Source organism: Panthera leo, chromosome B4, assembly GCF_018350215.1.
Source record: "Panthera leo isolate Ple1 chromosome B4, P.leo_Ple1_pat1.1, whole genome shotgun sequence".
NCBI classification, from domain to species: Eukaryota; Metazoa; Chordata; class Mammalia; order Carnivora; family Felidae; genus Panthera; species Panthera leo.
Genome location: NC_056685.1, coordinates 10,619,240 through 10,640,234, shown reverse-complemented (window position 1 = coordinate 10,640,234; position 20,995 = coordinate 10,619,240). Strand labels below are relative to the sequence as shown.

Sequence of the window (20,995 nt, the reverse complement as noted above, 5' to 3'; positions counted from 1 at the left end):
CAGAGCCCTGTGTGGGGCTTGAACTCACTAGCCGTGAGATCATAACCTGAGCCAAAGTTGGATGCCCAACTGAATGAGCCACCCAGGCGCACCCCCTTTTCCCTCTTTAAGAACAGATTTCCAGGGGCGCCTGGGTGGTTCAGTTGGTTAAGCACCTGACTCTTGATCTCAGCTCAGGTCAAGATCCTATGGTTGGTGGGTTCAAGTCCTGGGTCAGGCTCTGCACCGGCAGCGTGGAGCCTGTTTGGGAATCTCTCTCCCCACCTCTGCCCCTCCCCTACTCGTGCACACTCTCTTTCACTCTCAAAATCAATTAAAAAAATAAAAACCAATTTCCAGTGGAGCATGAGGATGTATTTTTTTCTAGAACAAGGAAGCCACTGGTCTACATTTGGGAGATGTGTAGTAATTATTAGTTTATCATGTAATAGGAAGGAAGAAAGCTTTGTGAAGAAAATGAACTTCACCATGGTCAGCACCAACAAAACCGCTCTTGTAACATGGCTCCTCCGGGGGCGGATCCAATACACCAAGCACAGGCTAATCGTGCTCCTGAAATGTAACCATCGTAAACCTGACACACCCCATCTATCGGCGATTTTCCATCCTTTCTGGAACAAGACGGATTATTGGCAAACAATAAGCCAGTGATGCCAGTATCCTAGCCTTTTGGTACTGGCGTATGTCACCATGCCATTACGTCTCGTGGGCCACCTTATGGTACAACAAAACTCACTGTCAACTGCATTGCCAATAAGATTACAAAACTGCAGGGGCGCCTGCGCGGCTCAGTCGGTTAAGCATCTGACTTCTGCTCGGGTCATGATCTCGTGGTTCATGAGTCTGAGCCCCGCGTCGGGCTCTGTGCTGATGGCTCGGAGCCTGGAGCCTGCTTCGGATTCTGGGTCTCCCTCTCTCTCTGCCCTTCCCTTGCTCATGCTCTGTCTCTCTGTCTCTCAAAAGTAAATAAACGTTGAAAAAAAAAAGATTGCAAAAATGTGTGCCTTTATGAAAGCAAATAAGAAACCTAACTAGTTGTACTGAGGGACAGGCAAGATTGGAATGGGGTGACCCACAGACAAGCCCACGGTGAGAAGCTTCAGAGGAAGAGGCACTAATTAGAAGGGACACTCCCTCGCTGCAGAAGGCATCAGAAGGGACATCGTGGCACATCCAGCCAGCTACATGCTGGGCAGAATGTCGTGACTCAAACGGTATTTATGACAAGCGAATTCTCGAACTACCCGTCACACGCACGGGAGGACCGCAGCTGGAGGGGATGCCGGGAGTTACATTACCTTTCTCGGCACTGTTCTCCCCAAGGCAACTGCAGGGGTGGAGCAGAAGAGCCCAATGTTCACACCTGGAGTGGCAAAAGAGGACTTGTCGCTCGCCACGGCAATGTCACAGCTGGCAACCAGCTGACAGCCGGCGGCGGTGGCCAAGCCGTTCACCACGGCGATGACGGGGACCGGGTGGTTCTGGATCAGCATCATGACCTGAAGGAGCAGACACACCACATCATTTCCATCCAGGAGTGAGGTCCAACGTGAACGCGTGTATCATGTTATGTGACTGCACCATTTTCAGAGCATTTTCCGGATGCATCATTGTATCAGGCTCTGGAAAAAAGGTGAAAGGCGGCGCGAAAACTACCTTGGCATTAAATACCGACTGTGAACCAGACCGTACTATTTGGTCTTCCCGAGACCCACAGAAGGAACAGCCCCTGTTCCACAACCAGGACGTGAAAGCTTAGGGGGAAGCAAGCGGCCAACACTGGAGATGCTCACGAGGGGCAGAGGGGTCTGAACCCGCGTCTGGCGGACCCCAAGGCCCGGGTCTTCCCTCCCGGGCAGGGCGCCTCTGTGAGGCCACAGTCCCCGCTGCTCTCCCGGCAGCCCCACTGAGGAACAGAGCGATTTTGATCTCCGGAGGGAACCGTGTCTGTGTGGCGCCCTCCTCCTGAGTCGGAAACTGGTATTTGGTACATCCTTGAAAAATTAAGGTGGAAAGGAACTGGAAGGCAATTTCCTTGGTAATTACTTCCCAAATGACCACTATGAACACTCTCTCAATTCTATTAAAGTGGTAGGGGACACCCTGCTGTCATCAAAATAAAATTCCCCAAACAGGGCCACTGGCACAGAGAGGAGCCGAAAACTTGCTCATGTGACACCCCGCCCCCCATAAATCTCCAGAACTTTAACTTATTTTTGCAGCTTACAAAATAACTTGGCTTATTTCTCCATTTTTTCTTGCTGCTCTAAACAGACTGCGTTGCTATGGTGACTTCAATGTATAAATGGTCGCACTTTGAACCTTGGCAGGAAGGAGGGCAGGCGGGAAGGAAGGACCACATCTGGACTTGTTTCCCATGGCGGCAACCCAGAAAAAATGACCTTCACTGATTTGAAGATTCTGCCCAAGGAACCTAGCCTTCTGCATTCACAAACATTTGATATTTGCCAGTTTTATTATAAAATAACCAATCGGATATTTAAGTATATGATATATTCTATAGTACTCGTTCTGGACTTTGTTTTGAGGGGGGGAGCCACCTTTTGAGAACCTGATCAATGCTAATGATCCTCTCCTCACAAGAATGCACATATCTACATCTGCACCCCAGACTGCTCATGGTGGAGTTCGTGTGCTCTCGGTGAGGGTTAGGATGGCTGGGGATGAAACTCATTCCCAGTGAAATGCAGTAGCAAGGAGAAAAACGCGTGAGAACTTCCAATGTCTTGTGCAAAGACAGACTTTTTTTTTTTTTGGCTGAGTGTCATCTGTCACCTAAGAACTGGTTCCTTATGAAAAGTTATTTGGCTCTGATTAGCACAGAACAGTCTGTGTCTCCTGCCTGCCATCTACGATGTGCTAAGATTTTCTACAGCCTGGTCGGAAAATACTTACAGTAGGTACCGACAGTATTAAAAATATTCATGCCTTTCATCTAGGGATTACCTCTTTTTTTTTAATGTTAATTATTTATTTTGAGAGAGAGAGAGAGAGAGAAAGTGAGCAGTGGAGGGACAGAGAAAGAGAGAGCAATGTCAGCACAGAGCCCGAGACAGGGCTCAAACTCACAGACTGTGAGATCATGACCTGAACCAAAATCCAGAGTTGGAGCTTAACAGATTGAGCCACCCAGGCGCCCCTAGGGATTACTTCCAAGGAGTAATCCTGAAATAGGGTAAAAAGCTGTCTGGACAATGATGCTCACAAATTATAACAGTAAAAAATTAATAAGTAACATAAATATACACCAACCAATAATGAAAAATGGCTATGTAAACTAAATGTCCATTGAAAGGAATGCTGTGTTCTCATTTTGAGAGTTTCCACAAGACACATTAGCCTGATGGGCTGGGCCCTGTGTAGTGGTCTGGAGGCAGGCTGCTGGGGTTTGGTGCCCAGTTGACCTCTTAGCCACTGCTTATCCCTCAGTCTTCACATCTGGGGATAATAACGGGCATAACAATAGTACCAATATTTCATTGTATTGTATTGTATTGTATTGTATTGTATTGTATTGTATTGTATTGTATTCTAGAGTGTGTGTGAGTGGGGGGCAGGAGGGAGAAGGGGCAGAGTGAGAGAGGGAGAGAATCCCAAGCAGGTTCCATGCTCAGCATGGAGCCCAACACGGGGCTCAATCCCATGACTCCAAGATCATGACCTGAGCCAAAATCAAAAGTCAGATGCTCAACTGAGCTACCCAAGAGCCCTATAATAGTACCAATCTCAGAGAACACAAGAATTACACACATTACTATGTCTAAAGTACTCAAAACATTACCTGGCACATGGTAAGCATTCAACGATACAGTCATGTTATACAAGTATATAGTATAATTGCACGTATGTATGATTACTCAGACAAATAGGATCACATGGGAAAAGATTCAGAAGAAATATACCAAATATTAGCATTCACTCTGGGTGGTATGATTATGGTCTAGCATCAATCGTTTATTTTCCTTCCTCTCATTTTCCTAGATTTTCAAATTTTTCCATAATAAGCATTTATTATTTTTATAATTAAAAAGTATTTTAAGTACTGTTAGAGAGCAAATTCAGGAAAGACAAAGACAAGCTAGATAATAAATCAGCTGGGATATTGAATCCCTTGGTAGTCAGGACTTGGTTATCCCTCCTAGTTTACTTTCTTGAACCAAGTATTTTTCCTGGCTGTGCCTGCTCCAAAATGTGACATAAACTTGACCCTACCTTAGCCTCACTCAATAGCACTGCTAAGGGCCCTGTGTTACTCCCCAAAAGTGAGAGGCCTTGTTCCATTGCCATTTCGGTGTGAGGATGTGATAAGGAAGAGAAGATTCTCTTCCTGGACTAGGGTTTCCACCTTCAAACTTCAACAGGAAAGACGCAGGGATAGGTGTCCGGTGAAATCTGCCAATCAGCTCCACAGAGGGTTACTTTTGGTCTCTCAGAGCCAAGCACTCCTTCTCATTCTCAATTTCTCCTATTCCTGATTTGGAAATAACTAACTATCAGGTGGTACTTGTGCTCTGTAATGAACCTGCTGTAGTTTAGATGCTGAGCCAGTTCAGGAATCTCTGCCTTCCTCTCTAAAACCCCGTCTTCTCATGCATGAACCAAACAGTGAAATATCTAGCTCACTCTGTCCCAATCTGTCTGTTGATTACATGTGGAGATTGAAACCTTGCCCAAGTTCACGATGCTCGTATTTACCCAGGACATTATGATTTTCTTAGAAAAAGTGTTAATCAGTGCACTGTCACTTGTATCTCCCTATGTTAGGACAAGGTCCTGCTATGCACTGTGTTCTGAAAGGTGAGCCTGAGGCATCCATGGGTTGCAAGCTTCCACGAAATCTGGCCTTTATCCTCTGAAGGAGCCCTGGTCCCCCTGTGGCCCTTTTGCCAACCCGTTTAGATCTCAGTTCGTGAAGACACCACGGCAGAGTGATAAAAGCAGGCCCTTTAGGGGGGATGGAAGGGGTCTAGTGGTTCTCTTTGATGATTTTCTGTTTTACTGGATATTAGTCGAAAAATAACTTTTAAAGCACCAAGCCTGGGCAAACACAAGAGCTCGAATGTTACATAAACATCATTAATGTGAAACAAAAGACCTAAGACTTCGCTCTGGTCTGAGTGCCAAGACTTCTGCCTTGCTATGAAGCCTCAAATCAATTGCTTTTCTGTCTTGTCCCTCCTTGACATGAGAAAACTATAATTGGATTTCCTTGTGGCGTTCTGGAAGGGCAGGGAAAACAAATGGTGGTCGAGAAGGTGTCTCAATCACCTCTGTCTGCTTCCCTGTTGCTCACCTCTGTCTTGTCTGTATAGAGGGTATCATTAAATATTTGTGGAATCATTAATGGCCAAATAAATGAACAAGTCAATGAATGCATGAAAAATTAGGTTAAGTAATCTTAGGATGGGGTTATGAAACGGTTTTGTGTCTTGCTTCTCACCTACATTTCCAGTTTCAGTTTGGCAGGAAACTTGTTTTTCCTTCTATTTCCCTCAGTGCCTTATAAGTCTTATGCACACAGTAGTGCTCAATAAATAGCCATGAAATGAACAATGTATTACTTAAAGTTGGATTCTGTATTCAATTTGTTATTATCCAGGGGCCGATTTAATATATTTACAAATCATCCCAAACTCTCTGTTCCTCTTCCTCCTCTCTGTCTGCAATTCCTCTCCTTCATATGGTTAAAGAGACGTCAACATGAAGGAGCTAATTTTCCCACTTGGAGGAGTGGATCACAAAGGTTAGTTGGAAGAAGGGTTTGAAAATAATCTTTAAAATTGTTATGGCTGTTCCATTTACCTATATTCCCTCTTTCCCATTAACAGGGTTGTTTTAGTTTAAAATTTTTAAAAATGATACTCCTCTCAGGTTCTTCCCCTCTAAAGATGTACATTCCCACCCTGTATCTCCTCCATAAGACATGTGTACCAGGACATATCCCATAATCCCAGAGGTGGAACCCACCAGTGCCAGGATGTATTTTACTTTCTCTGGCACATAACAAGATCAATCGCAAACCATGGTCCCTTCTTAAAAATCTAAACCAAACGGTGGCTTGGATGAAGGATTCACCAGTGACCAGTTTGCAGTGATTAGGTCTCACAGATAAAAACCTCATCTGTAACTTGGAAGCCTAATTCAATCGTTCACGTAATTAACATCTCCGGGCTTGCAATGCCGACCGACCGTCCTCCTGGCTTACCTCAGAACAGGTCTGAAATACTTCGGCATGATAATCCGGGCTCTGCTCATCCGTCAGCTCCTTTAAGTCATGCCCAGAAGAAAATACAGGCCCCTCCGCTACAAATGTTTCCAGTTGAGAAAAGAAAAAGAAGACGGGGGTAAATGGCCAGCTCTGGGACTTACTTGTCTACCTGGTAACTAGCGATAGTATGGATGCTGTGGACACTCAGAGAAAGTTAATGGCTCAATTTGGATAAGAATAATTCCATTTAGCTTGAAAAGTAACCGAGTAAGGTGAGGCATCTGTTCCTAAAGGTCTCTGGAGGGACCAGCGGACACATGTAATTCCAGCAAGGAGAAGGCTCAGGAACCAAGGCGAGTGTACGTACTCTTCCCAGATTTATCCCTCTGGATTCACACTTTTGTTGCTGGACTCGGTCTGGCCTGAGCATATAGACTCATATAGGCCCGTCAAATCCAGCGTGCCTCCCACGTGTCCCTGTCCTTTGTCTACAGACAATGGCCACCCACACAGGTTGGAATCCAGGAAGGTCAGAGTGTGAGGAGAACCCCCTTATTTTTATGAGGGATCTGAGGACGTGGTTTTATTGTTACTGTTGTCATTAACAACAACGGTGACATGTAATCCCACTGATAAGCTGCTAACGCTTTCTTATATTTTCCTTTTGCTGTGGCTGCTGGGACAGACAACATTATTCCCTTTAAACAAGTGAAAAAATTGTGTGGTTCAGAGTTTGCTGCCTTGCTGCATCCAGGTTACACCCCCATGGCTGCAGGACAATTTCCCTTCGTCGTATAAAACGTTGAAAATTTATATTCAACCACAGACAGGGAGGTAACGTTCTGAGTGCCTCCAGAAACACCGAATTTAATTTTTAATTTTTAAAAAATTAATTAAAAATAATAATTAAATAATTATAATTATTTAATTATTATTAATAATAAATAATAATAAAATAATAAATATATATTTATATATAATATAATAAATATAATATAACATAATAAATATAATAAATAAATAATAAATGAATAAATAATAAAATAATAAATAATTAAATAATAAATATATAATATATATTAATATATATTATATATTTATATATATCATAAATAAATATATATAATAATAAATTAATAAATAATAAAAATAACTATTTTTAATTTTTAAAAAAGAGTGCCTCATAGGGCATCATGTGTTTTCTTTTTCTGTGGTTGCTCTAAAATGCTGGCATTGCTGTTATTTATACCACTGTCATCCTCACTAGATGATCTGGCAAAAATTCTTCCTGGAAAAAGAGCAAGGAAAGAAATGAGCAAAATATATGCTTTCTGGCACCACCGAAGAAGACCACAGATCTCGGGTGAAAGCTTAGTTAAGAACCCAAAAGACAAACCAACCAAGTGCCCCAAGCGGCCTGTCCTAGCCAACTAGGTTGTCTACCGAAAGGATCGGTGATTAAACCCATCTCATCAGGTCCATGAAGAAATCCGTTCTCTGACTTTGATGGGAAGACCAGCACAGCCAAGGATGGTGGCAGTGGTGTTTTGTATCCGACAAAAAGGAAAAGGCACATATTCTCACTGCGCGGTAATCTTTGCTATACTTCCCACGGTTGACAGTGTCAGGATCAAGGCCCCCGCTACACATGAGTTTTCCAGAGTCAACGTTCTTGAAAGGAGCTTCAAAAACAATCACCCCGTTAAGTGAGGGAACGCCCCAGATAACCAAAGAATTTTGAGAAACCTCTTCTGGGTACTGCAGAGCACTGAGGTTGGATATCAGATAAATACCTGAGATGATAATGACTTTGAGGTCTTTGCTCTCCGCTTCGTGAAGAAGGTCACTTTGGAGAGATTTCAGCATCGCTAATGACAGCGCGTTCCTCTTCTTTGGATCACTCAAGACAATGTTCCTGGGAAGAACGTTTTATACTTACTGGGTCGAGCATGAGTCAAAACAAATGAGGACCTCCGTGATCCCTTTCTAACCTGGGAGCTATTTTTAAAACGCCAGGTAAAAGAACCATGGGTGGCAATTGAGAGGCTCTGCCCTCTAGAGTTACAGCTAAGTCAAAACAAGGAGACCAGCTGAAATGTGGGCCGGGTTTTCTCCCTCCTTCCCTGGATTGGTTTCTCTTTTTCTCCACGTTCGCTGTCAGACCCATGACTGTCGCCGCCACAGAAAGGGCAGGTTGCGACAGTTCCCAAACCACTGCCCATACTGAGAGGCGGTGAGGTTTGTGAGAAGACAGGGGTGGGCGCCAGGGGAAATTGCCACATTGTGGTGACCTTCGGGTTGCTTCTTCAAAAGAATGAGGCCGGGGAAGGAGCCCAGAATGAAAATACGGCCCCAAGTCTCCTCCCGTCCACCCCGTAGAGGAAGCAGTGCAGTTATAGCTATCAATATGCGTATGGGACAGCATTTTCCTGTTGTTTTTTGTTCCTTACAGTGGCATCCTGTAATTCTGCAAAATAATTTATGCTGAGAATGGGCAATATGTGAAGAAGAAAAGGGCAGGCGCTTGCAGCAAGAAGGCTCTTCCGGACGTGTCATCCGACAAAGAGTTGGCATGCAAAGGTCTTCTCGCTATTTTCAGGCATCCCACATGCTAATTAAAATGAGTGGTATTGTCATCTGGCTTCCCGTACACAGAAAATGTCTCATTTTTACTGTTATAGGGACTGGGCAGGGAGCCAAGCACCAGACTATTTGTCCTATATGTAAGACGTGTTTCCCATCGGTCCCCACCTACATGTTTTCTGCCTTTCTCGTCCTTTTTTGGAATCTTATATTCCTACTGCCGTGTGTCAGCCTGGATCCTCCTGTAATAGCCTTCTGCTGCCACTGTTTTCTGGAAAACCACTTTGGTGACGGACTTTATTTCAGCGCGGTAAGAAGAACCGGTTTCTTTGGAACCCCATGCCAGCTCGGCTGCCATCTGCAGGTGCCTGTGACACTCACCCGCTCTGTTTCTCACGAACACATTCCCTCCGAAGTACCAAGGGACTTGCAGCCGATAATGCTGGTAGACTAGGACACCCACGTTTTGGGGTGTGGTAACAAGTGCTGACGAACCTTCCAGTAAAATCATGAGCGTGCTTTCTGTAGCAAAGCTAAGCGCTGCCATCCCATAGGTGACATATGCCTTAAATTCTGAGGCCTCTGGCAAAATTGTGCAGAGATGCCAGCCCCTAGATGCCCTGGCTGCGTGGCAGCATCGGTTCCTATGTGGCCCATTAACCCTTTGGCTGGCACGTCCCACGCCCTGTCAGGGTGCTCTAAACTGCCGAGTTCACTTCTCAACCCGGTGTAACCAGGCCTCTGTTCCTGCTACTCCCCGGAAACCGTTCTCACCGAGAATCTCCCAATTGCCAGAACCGAATCCAATGGCCGTTTGGCTCATGCTCTCCTTCTGGAAGCACATCTCTTTAGTGCTTCCCTAGCCCGCCCTCCACTTCTTCGAGGGGCGCCTAGCCTTCTGCTACGCCCTAACTGATCCTCAGGGCTCTCTCCCCTGCTCTCTCCTTGTTCCATGTGCTTCCGGGTCCACTTCACCATGGCCTCGGCTTCTACTGGTACCTCTGTGCTGAGGAGTCCCGATCTTTGCTCTCACTCAGACCTCCCTCCTGAGCTCCAGGTCTGCACATCCAGTCCAGGGTCCCCCGGACTGAGGTACCCTTGGGCATCTTCCTCTCTCCTCCTTTCCTGATCTCAGTGCTGCTACTCGGTTGCTCAAGCCAGAAACTGATAGCCGTGCTGTTGCTTCCCTATTCAACTGGTCATCACACCTAGTTGATAATCCCTCCTAAAAATTTTACCAGTCTGAATTCCCCCAATGGCTCTCTTGGGTCAAAACGCGTGATGCCTTGCACCTACGGCTTCACCAACGCCGCCCCTCGAAAGAGGGAGGGAATCACTAAGAGTGAGGTCACCGCCACAGCATGTGACAAAAAGTGTAATATTTGTGTGTGCAAGGCAAGTGATGGGCCCTGCAGATGCCCCCGGCAACTGTCTAGAGACCATCACATCATTGTAAACCAACAGAAGGTCCATGAGATGAGGCATGGTCATGTTCACACACAGAGGAGACACTCTACAGGTACCTGCTCACTGAATTAATGACCCCAAGTAGCACTTCGATTTCTCACAGCCAATTGCACCAAATTCCTGTAAATTTTCACCTCACCTAGTGTTTGGCTACCTTTTTTTTTTTTTTTTAAAGGGGGGCGGAGAGAGAGAGAGAGAGAGAGAGAGAGAGACTCTTAAGCAGGCTCGCACGACCTGGGGATCATGACCTGTGCCAAATTCAACAGTCACACACTTAACCAACAGAGCCACCCAGACGCCCCTTGTCACCTCTTTTAAACCTCAGTGGCGAGTACACTGGGCTACACAGCAGAGTGGAAACAACTCTGGAGGCACATGGACCTTTTCCTGCCTCCTTAGCTTTCTTTCCTCCTGGCTGTGTGGCCTTGAACAGGCTGCCACCTCTCTGAAATTGTGTCCTCACTGTAGGGTGGGGACGACATAATCTGCCTCACAGGCTGTTAGGTATTGGGGGTAAGGATCGTACAGTACCTAGCACAATACCCGGTGCCTGGCTGGTTTCACTCCATGACAGTACTACTGCTGAGGGAAACAGCTTTGAAAAGGAATGCTTAGTGTGACTTGAGTTGTTCAATCTCACCTACTTAGTGCTTAACATACTACTGCTTTAGGGCTGGATCTGGAGGTTCCTAATTACCAAACAATGTCAGGCATTTTATGATAGATTGGTTCTCCCCATTATCTCCCTTTCTGATTCATGTTTAGCTCCGGGGAACTCAGTCAGACCTTCTTTGGTCAACTGGCTGCCATGCCAGAAGTTAGGCTGCTGATCAGGTGGAACCAGATTTGCAGAAGCAGAACCACCCTTGAAAATGGGCAGGAAGGACCCCTGCCTGGGCCCTGCCCTTTAGAGCACCCTGTTCTGGCCCTCTTCCAGCTGTGGCCCGCCAGGTGAGCAAGGAGTCAGTATGATGTGCCCGCCTGGAAATCACCACCCCCTTCCAAACCCTGCTGCAGTTATCTGAGACTCTGAAATTCTCTGGCTTTGCAGTGGGCACCCTTAAGCCCATCGGGTGGCCAAGAGCAATTATTTACAGGGGGTGAGGGGAAAGAGAGAATACAGGCATGCTGGGTGGGTGTCTGCAGACCTGGGCACCAAGCTCCCGGCAGAGCAGCAGGAAGGAAGGGTGGACAGGTGAGAGGGGGTAAGCACCCGGTGGGAAGAAAAGAAAAAGCACCAGCTGGCTCTCCACTGCTTCAGAGGAACTCCTAGGAGCCGGAGGATTACAAATTCAAGCATGGTCTTCCAGGTCTTACAAAGATAACACTTGTCAGGGTAGGAAAAAAAACATTTAGCTGTTAGTTTGATTTGTAACTTCTAACTGCTTAGCATGCTGGGTAGGCCTCTCTTTGCACCCTTGCCCTGGCCAGGCAAACATCAGGGTGAGGCCTGGATGGGGCTAGGGGCCCTTCACCTTTTACTGCTGCTACTTCATCCGGTTCCAGTTTGTGCACCGGTTTTAGGTTTGTTTAGCCAAAGGGCAGAGCTCAGTACAGTTTGTCCTTCATCCTACATATTTACCTGCCCCGCCGCGGGCACTTCTGGGGGAGGGCCAAGGAGCAGCTCCGCTAAGCCTAACCTGGCCTTGGAACTAGGTCAAGTTTGTGAGAAGCACAAAACCCTCTTTCTCAAAGGCCACCTGGCGAGCGGCCCACCCCGCGCCTTAAGTCCAACGAGGACTGGGCTCCGTGGCCATGGCGGTTTAGGGAGTTTGAGCGCTGGGACCTTTGGAGGCTGTCGCACTTGAAATTCTCCGGTGTCCTGCAGGGTCCCAAATGCTACCGTGCCCAGGCAAGGGACTTCAGGAAACACCGTGTCCGCGGGTTCCTTCGGGACCGCCGGCCAGATGTAGCCGTAACGGAGAAACTGCGGTCCCTAGCGGGCGGAGCTGACCCCAGGCCGAGCCCTCGTTGGCCTCCGTGTGGGTGACTGCCCACGCCAGTGTCCCTGCCGCCCACCCCCACCTGGGAACCGCCCCGCTCGGCCCGCGGGCCGGTCCGGGAGGGCTTGGGCGCCCGGTGGCCCCGCCGCTGACCTGATGCCTTCCCGCTGCCGCGCGCTGGTGGGTCGCGGCCCGGGCCCCCTGCTGCAGAAGCCGGCGGAGAGCGGGGCCCACGGGTTGCGCCGGAGCCAGCAGAGCCCCTTTGTCCCGAAGGCCCGCAAGCCGAGGGCGGCCATGGCAGCCAGAAATACACCCCGGAGGGCCGGACGCCCTGAGAGCCGCTGTGCGAGCCGCCGGACCGCGGCGCCTCGACCGCCCCCGGCCGCGGGCAAAACTGGATCGGACCCTCAGGCCTGGGCCCAGATCTGCCTCCTCTCGCAGGCCCGCCCCACCCCGCCCCTCCACCACCGCCCCGCCCCGCCCCTCCACCACCGCCCCGACCCGCCCCTCCACCACCGCCCCGCCCCGCCCCTCCACCACCGCCCCGACCCGCCCCTCCACCACCGCCCCGACCCGCCCCTCCACCACCGACCCGCCCCTCCACCACCGACCCCGCCCCGCCCCTCCACCATCGACCCCGCCCCTCCCCTCCACCACCCACCCCGCTCCTCCCCTCCACCACCGGCCCCGCCCCACCGCCGCAGCCCCGCCACCGCCGCCACCGCCCCGCCCCTCCACCACCTACCCCGCCCCCCGCCACAGCCCCGCCCCCGCCGCCACCGACCCCGCCCCTGCGCCGTCGCCCCGCCCCTCCACCACCGGCTCCTCCCCTCCGCCGCCGCCCCGCCCCCGCCGCCACCGTTTCCCGCTCCCTCCTCCCCTCCGCCGACGGGCCAAGCAGTGGTGTCTGAGGTGTAGTGCGCTAACCCTACAGGCGGATTCAGCGGATTGTTTGTTTTAGCAAGGCCAGATAAAGAGTTCAGGGGAAGCAAGGAGAGGGTTGGCTTGTTCCCTTCTGCACCGACACCAGTGTGTTGGTTTGCCTAGATTAGAAAAATGAGTGTCAACAGGTGGCGAGTGGTACGAGCTACGAGCTACGGACGCCACTTTGTTACTTCACCCCACCCACTGCAAACCCGCTCTGGCCACAACCTGAGGTGTATTCCACACAGGCACTGACTTTTGAAGGACTTTGTGTCCTCTCCTCAAAAACCTTACATTTGTCTCTTGGGATTTTCCAATGCACCCGGGAGGGAAAGGGAGATCCTTCTCAGGGTCTAAATGAGTGGCACTAAAGGAGACAGCTTATCCTGTCGCCGAAAGCTTTAGTATAATGAGAATATCCTCACTGTCATTTGTTAGTTAAATTCTCAAAGTCTGGAGGGTTTTCTTTTTTAATTTTTTAAGTTTATTTTTGAGAGAGAGAGAGAGAGTATGCCTACAAGAGCAGGGGAGGGGCAGAGAGAGAATCCCAAGCAGGCTCTGGGATGCGGGGCTTGTACCCACCCACCCACCGCTGCCAGCTATGACCTGAGCTGAAATCAAGGGCTTTCTGAGCTACCCATGCACCCCGCAAGGTCTGGAGGTTTTAAGAAATGTTCTCACACACTTTATTTTTATTGACTACATGCTCATTCTCAGCAGTAGGTACCCTCTGCAGGGATTGCTCTGGTCTTAGGACACAACCTTCTGTCTTCCATTATTGTTCAGTTCAAGTATTTTAGTCAACCAAATCATCTTTTCAAAATACATCAGATCATGCCGCTTCCCTGCATCCTGCTGCAACATGGGCCCCTGCTCCTTCAGCCTGTCTCGTGCTGTTCTCTGCGCTCCAGGCACACAACAGATCAAAGTCTGGAGATTTGCAGGACACACGAGAGAAATGGTCTTAGCCTCGAGGATCTTACAGTCTCTAGGGGAGACACCGTGCTCGGGACCATCCACACCCTTTGCAGCGGAAAGTTTTGCAAGAATAACAATTATATGAAGGCATATTTAAATGAGGCCCTGGAGACTGTACAGTGGCTTCAACTAGTCACACACTGGGTTTACCTCTCAGCCTCATAATTGCACAGGACTCTTACGTGCAGAACAATATTCTGAAGTATCAGTTGAGATTTCCAGTACCCCCACTCACCCCATTTCCTTGGTCCTTGATCCACTGAGGCAGCTGGCGTATTCCTCATTCATTGTCTCGAAGGAAGAGGGGGCCTGGCAGAACTCAAGAGACAAACAGGGAGCAATTTTTGGCTCCGGCGTCATAAAACGCCAGCACTTGGGGGGTGGAAAGAACACCAAATTGGCCTGATAGATTTGGGAGGGTGGCGCTGGTGAGTAAGATAAGGCCGCTAGCCCTAGCCCGAGGCTGGATTAGATCACAGGACTTGTAAGCAAAGCCAGAAGAAGCAACTTTTATGGAATTTGGGGACGGGGTTGGGTTGGGCGGAAGCCTCCTGGAGAAGAAGTGGCAATGGCCGGAAGCCCCAGCAGGGGCAGAGGTGGGCTTGCTCTATTTCCCTGGTAGAACACCCCCCCCCCCCCCCCCCCCGGGGAGTCCTGAGATTCCACACGGCACTGAATGTCTGGGCAGATGGGCCTGAACAACTCACGGAATTTCCCACGTCCCAGTTTGATGCTGTGACAACAGATGGGTCCCTGCCCTCGGAGAAAGGCTCAGAAACAGCTGACAGAGGTCTGGACCCCAGGAGGCCCTGAGTGGGGGATGGAGGGTGGTCAGGAAGCGGGACTGCCAAGTTGAAGGTGGGAATGAGGACATCTCAGATGGATGCCCTACCTGTACCCTTCAGGTAGGCTAGGGTAGGCCCAGGTTAATAAAAACAGCAACAACGAAAACGAGTCTAAGTGGCTCAAACCACAAAGACTCATTTCTCACTCACACTACGGGACCAAGGAAGATCAGGTGAAAGCTCGGTGCTGGGTCAGCACTGTCCTCACCCCAGGATCTCCTGGAGCAGTCTTTATGGGGAAAGTTGCCAGTTTCTGTGGCGGGAGGTGGCGGGCGGGGGGGAGTGTATAGAGAGAAGCATGAACTGGCACTTCAGACTTCCTTCTGGAAATGACACTTGCTCTCGTGTTTTATTTGCCAAAGCAAGTCACATGGCCACCCTTAAGGGGAAAAGAAAGGAGCTGGAATCTTCTCCAGCACCAGCTGCCTAATGACTGCCCAAGCACAGAGCTTTGGTGTTATAAACTAACTTATGCATGGGGCACCTGGGTGGCTCAGTTGGTTAAGTGTCTGACTTTAGCTCCGGTCACGATCTCGCAGTTCGTGAGTTTGAACCCTGCATCGGGCTCTGTGCTGACAGCTCAGAGCCTGGAGCCTGCTTCAGATTCTGTGCCTCCCTCTCTCTCTGCCCCTCCCCCACTTGCATTCTGTCTCTCTGAAAAATTAATAAACATTAAGAAAAACAACCTAACTTATGCTTATTATTCAGGGATTCGTGATAGAATTCAAATTGGCTTAGATTAGATTTCTGCCCTCAAGGCAGAATGGAGGTTTGAAATAGAAATTAAGCTCTGCTATAAAGTGAAGTTAAATTTCTAGAACACTGAGTTTGTGCCCTGGGGTTTGTACCTATCACCTTAGTCTTGCCAAGTCCTGGAGAAAAGGCAGAGCAATGCTATCTGAGGCTGTGGGTCACGCAGGATCAAAAAGCCAGCTCAGAATGGTCACCACCACAAACCATATTCCACCCCTGGAGGACATTTCTCACCTTCTTCCTGAGGTTGGTTTTGCTGGCAGGATGGGAGGTTTGGTTGGGAGACAAAGAGATGGCTGTATCCTAGCATAGGAGCTGGAATAGAGGAAGCAATCTGGAGTTTAGGGTTCTGAGAAAAAGAAGGAACTGGGAAGGCACCCAGAGCCTATGAGTCACAGCTGCAAATGGAAGTTTCCAGAGCCAACATCCGATCTTCTAGATTTTACTTAATAATAACAGTGGCTCTTCGAGAAGCCTCCCACTTGGTGCCTATGCCTACCCTTGTTGCTCTCCTTCTACCATCTCAGGATAACTTGTGAGGGCAGGTATCACCATCCCAGGTCAGAGGGGTTTCGCTGGCCGCACTCTCACTCAGTGCAGTGGTTGCAAAGTTGGGGCTGGAAGCTGGAGGTCACCTGAAGGGTGGTGCTGCTCATCTAAATTCCTCTGCCTGGTCTCCCATCCTTTCCACGTGTCTTTCCCCCTGCCCCCCCATTTCCTGCAGCCCCGCAGCCCCAGGTTGAGAATGGCGAGGCACTCCCAGGGAAGGGGAGATGAACGGCCATCGCATTATCCAAGTGGGACTCGAACGGTTGCCGAACCGTTCACCCGTCCTTAAGCAGCGCGAGCGTCTTTTGGCTCAGGCTGTTTCTCCAGGCCCCCTCTGCCTCTCATTAATTTTGGTAGGGCCTGCTTGTCTTTCTTCTCTCTTGTTCGGCGCCCTTCTAATCTATTTTCCACACGGGACTTCTCCCTGACACGATTTGATTTCCAGGTTGCTAGCAGAGAGAGCTCTGGCTTTGATTTGTGTGCTCCTTCTCCGCGCCACATGTCTTTGCCGCACAGATGTGTCTTTGCTACCTTTTCACATTTCCTTTAAAGGTCCGCAGATGCTTGGCAGAATGCTGCAGAAGTAATGCAGAATAAAAGACAGTTCTAGGGAGCCTGGTGTCTCAGACTTGATGTCGGAATGAAGGAAGATTTAGAACTCCTCCGGGTGCAGAGAAAGAAAAGTGAAGGGCAGATTTTCTGCTGCTTATGGAGTGGTTTTTGAACTTCTTCTTTTTATTGATTTCAGGCCCTTCTAAGGCAGGCATGTAATGACACAGTTCAGAGGTATGATGCGAGAGCGGGGCTGAGTTTCAGTGAAGGTCCCTCTGGCACCCGGCTGATTCCCCAGGCCCAACTGCCTCCCCCACCAATTCTCCACACACCTGCACCCCTGCAGAAGCCATAGGGGGGCCAGTCCCCCACAAACCAGAAATGTTTCAGACTTCCCTTGTTTCACACAGCTACAGATGCTTTCCAAAACGCCTCAGTTTTTTATTATTTTGTACTTCATTTAAAATCCACCGGTCATTATCCTAATGCCTTTTGCAAACCTGAAACTTCTTTGTGAAAAACCCAGACAAGTTGGGTGAGAATTAATTTAGAAACTAAATAGGAGGGGCACCTGGGTGGCTCAGTCGGTTAAGCGTCCGACTTCAGCTCAGGTCACGATCTCGCGGTCCGTGAGTTCGAGCCCCGCGTCGGGCTCTGGGCTGATGGCTCAGAGCCTGGAGCCTGCTTCCGATTCTGTGTCTCCCTCTCTCTCTGCCCCTCCCCCGTTCATGCTCTGTCTCTCTCTGTCTCAAAAATAAATAAAAAAATGTTAAAAAAATTAAAAAAAAAAAAGAAACTAAATAGGAGGTGAGGAGGAGTGCGTGGATGAAATTAAGTTCCTTTTATCCCCACTCAGCACAAATTCTTGAGTTTGCTCACGTGCCTTAAACCAGACGAGCTCAGTAACTTCTGGTGAGGGATATGGAAGCTTGGGATGGATTGCTGGAGACGCGTATGTTTCATGGCCTCCGGGCTAGAGGCAACATTTTGAATGAGCTTGCTAAGCTGAAGGATCCTGGTAGCACATAAATAGCACCTTTCTGGAGGGCACAAGGTCATTCGGGAGAGGAATGTTCAACATTGGATTCATTAAATGGTGCGAGAGAAAGACAGCCATGTGGAGACCGAACCATCGCTAGAGAGAACCCTTGGTTCCTGTCTTCTGCACCTCCTGCATTTCATTATGTTTCAGTATTTTTTTTTAAGTTTATTTACTTATTTTTGAGAGAGAGAGGGGAGGGGCAGAGAGAGAGAGAGGGGGAGAGAGGATCCCAAGCAGGCTCTGCACTGTCAGGGCAGAGCCTGACTCGGGGCTCGAACTCAAGAACTCAGAGAGCCGAAATCAAGAGTCAGAAGCTCAACCGACTGCACCACCCAGGCGCCCTTATGTTTCGGTTCTTTAAGGGGAAAGGAAAAGCGGTGGACATCCTGGCATTAAACAGGGTAACCTCCAGCCAAAGGGAACACGGCACTGTGTGGAGTGATCTATGGTTTGAATACTCCAGATAGCCCCAGCAGAGAGTCAGGGCGGTGGTGAGGGGGATCAGGGAGGAGGAGGGGGTTTGCTTGGCTGGAAGAAGAGGGATGATTTCCTATCTGGTTGCTGGAAGGGAGGGATGGGGCAGGTTCTGCTTTTTGGTAGTTACTAGATTACTAGTTGGATGACGTTTGGCAAATCACCACGGAGCCTGCGTCCTCGTCTGTAAAACGGGGGAAACAAAATTTTCATCCTTTTCAAAGGATATTCGTTGAGCCTATTGTGTGCCAGGTATTGATCTGGGCTCCAGGGAGAGGGCAGTGAACAAATCTAAGTCCTTACTCCTAGAGGGCTTGAATTCCAGTGCAGGCGAGCAGAAGATAAGCAGATTAGTGGGTAGCGTGGCAGGTGGTGATGAATGCCACGAGGCAAGATAAAGCAGGGCGAAGGCAGAGAGAGGGGGTGCTAGTTCATTATAAGAGGGTGTGTGTGTCAGGGAGCATTTGACAAGATGATGTTGGAGCAGAGACCCCAGAAGGAAGTGAGGGAGTGAGTTATGCAGGTGTCAAAGAGGGAGACGAGCATAGAGGCTGGGGGCAGGGGCAGGGGTGCTTGGAGGGAAGCAGAGGCAGAGGTGGGACCTCTGGCGGGACCAGGTCGTAGTGGCCTTTGATTTAGGTGGCAGCGAACCCTTGGCTTTCTCACTCTGAGCAAGGTGGAAAGCCACAGGCTGGAAGGAAATGGCGCTAATCCACACAGGAAGTGATGGTCCTGGACAGGGCGCCGGTGGTGGGGAAAGTAAGCAGTGGCGTCTGGATGTATTTTGAAGGTGGAGTGGACAGGATTTGCCGATGCGTCAGTGTGGGTGTGAGAGAAAGAGAGACGTCAGGGACGGCTCTGAGTGTGTTGCCCTGGACAACTCCTCTTATGCCAAAAGTTGCCATGAGTGTCCCACAACATGAAAAGTGGTGTGGCGTATTGTCGATGAGCCTGGACTCGGAGCCACGCGGCCTGGGTTCAGATCCTGGCTTCGCCACTACTTGCTAGGTGACCTGGAGCATTTTGCTGAACCTCTGTGCCTCAGTGTCTCCGCCTGCAGCCCGGTGCTGACAATACCCCCTGCCTCACCCGGGACTGAATACAGGTAAAATGTTTGGACCGGTGTCAGGCACATGGCAAGCTCTATATTAAATGTTTGCTATTTTTATGTGAAGTGATACATAGGTCATGGGTTTACGTACATGTAGATGTAGTATGAGCTTGGGAAACTCAGTAGATGGTTAGCTGCTATTGCTTTTATGTAACAAGGTAATACAATTTCACAATAGGTGGGAATTATTTTAGGCAACTTCCACTAGTATTTCTGTCTCTCTCTCGGTTGCAGGTGCCTTTACATGGTCTTTCTCTGAGCCCCCTGGCGCTCCCCACAGTGATGCCCTCACAGTCCTTCCACTGCACCCTCCCAACCCCCAAACGGGTATTTTCTCTCCTAGTCCCCAAGGGAAACTTAGCTGGCTCAGAAGTTAGAGAATCACAGTCCTTTAAACCACCACTTCTGCCTCATCTGTCACCGCTTCTTGGATACCTCCACTGGGTGTCATCCTTGCCCCCAAGCTGGGAGGCCAGGTCAAACTCATCCTCTGCCCCCATCCGACCCCACTTCTTCCTTTTGTTCCTGTGCAGACTCAAAGCTTTCACATCTCCTTGAAGGCCTTTCGTACCCTGCTCTCCCCCTAGGCCGGGGCTTCCTCACCCTGGAAGTTTGGGTGAGGTTTTCCCAAACCACACACTGACCATCCTCCGTCTCATGCCTCACTCCTATTCCCCAGTAAGACAACCGTGATGGCCTCCCTGCCTCTTGCCTTTCACTCGACATCCATCCTGGGGCCAGATCAGCCTTCCGGGAGCCCTTCTCCCCATCCCCATTGACAGCGGCTTGGACACAGCCAACACACTGGCAACTGCAGAAGCCTTACAGCTGGCATCCCAGAGCCGACCACACCCCCCTTCTGGTGTGTTCTTCGCACTGTACCAGAGTGATGTTTATAAATGCAGATGTGCTTGAGTCCTCCTCAGCTGTCCATGGCACTTAAAATCCAGGCTCATTGCCATGACTTACAAGGTCAGCACAGACTAACGCCCATTTTCCTCTGCCACCTGAGGCCACCCTCCTCGTATGCTGTGACCCTCCACTCACATCAGCCTGTTCCCAGTCTCCTGAGCTCAGCGGGTTCCTTACTTCTTCAGGGCCTTTACGTGAGTCTGGAAGGTTCATTTCCTGAGTCTTCACCTGGCTGGCACCTGAACATCCTTCATGTCTCAGTTCTAAAGTCATTGTCCCAAAGAGGACTCCTCGGACACCCAATCTCAGTTAAGTCCCCAGCCCCTCATTATTCTCTAATAAGGGCTTGTTCTTCTTTATCTGCCTTATCATGATCTTGAATCAGGGGTGTCTTGTGGGAATACTCCTTGTCACCTGTCTGCTCTAAGCTCTGTGAGAGCAGAGCCCATGTGTGCTTTTTTTTACCTCCAGGTACCGAACGCCTCGTGCCTGGCACAGATAGGCACACTAATATTTGTTGAATGAGACCACCGCATAAATCAAAGAATAACTGAGCGTCTCTCCTCTGCTCAAAAACCTTCTCTGGCTCCCACTACACCACCCAGAGAAGCCCAAGTTGGTCTAGTCCTAATT

At 49.4% G+C, this 20,995-nt stretch overlaps 1 protein-coding gene and 1 long non-coding RNA gene across 5 annotated transcripts in view; both read right to left on the bottom strand.

Moving 5' to 3' along the window:
• The window catches only part of ECHDC3 (enoyl-CoA hydratase domain containing 3), a 31,790-nt gene extending 19,127 nt beyond the window's left edge, over window positions 1-12,663 (bottom strand). For all 4 annotated transcript variants that reach the window (XM_042944856.1, XM_042944855.1, XM_042944857.1 and 1 more), the window contains exons 1-4: window positions 12,376-12,663; window positions 8,023-8,144; window positions 6,227-6,324; window positions 1,299-1,499 (exon numbers count right to left, since the gene is read on the bottom strand). In XM_042944856.1, the coding sequence (XP_042800790.1) occupies window positions 1,299-1,499; window positions 6,227-6,324; window positions 8,023-8,144; window positions 12,376-12,518 (564 nt within the window). In that variant the 5' untranslated portion in view covers window positions 12,519-12,663. The remainder of the gene's footprint in view (window positions 1-1,298; window positions 1,500-6,226; window positions 6,325-8,022; window positions 8,145-12,375) is intronic.
• Window positions 12,664-13,782: 1,119 nt separating this feature from the next.
• Window positions 13,783-15,181, bottom strand: LOC122225496. Its single transcript, XR_006205210.1, has 3 exons — window positions 14,832-15,181; window positions 14,360-14,442; window positions 13,783-14,076 (listed from the first exon to the last, which is right to left on the bottom strand). It is a non-coding gene; the product is annotated as an uncharacterized LOC122225496 (long non-coding RNA).
• Window positions 15,182-20,995: the final 5,814 nt, after the last annotated feature.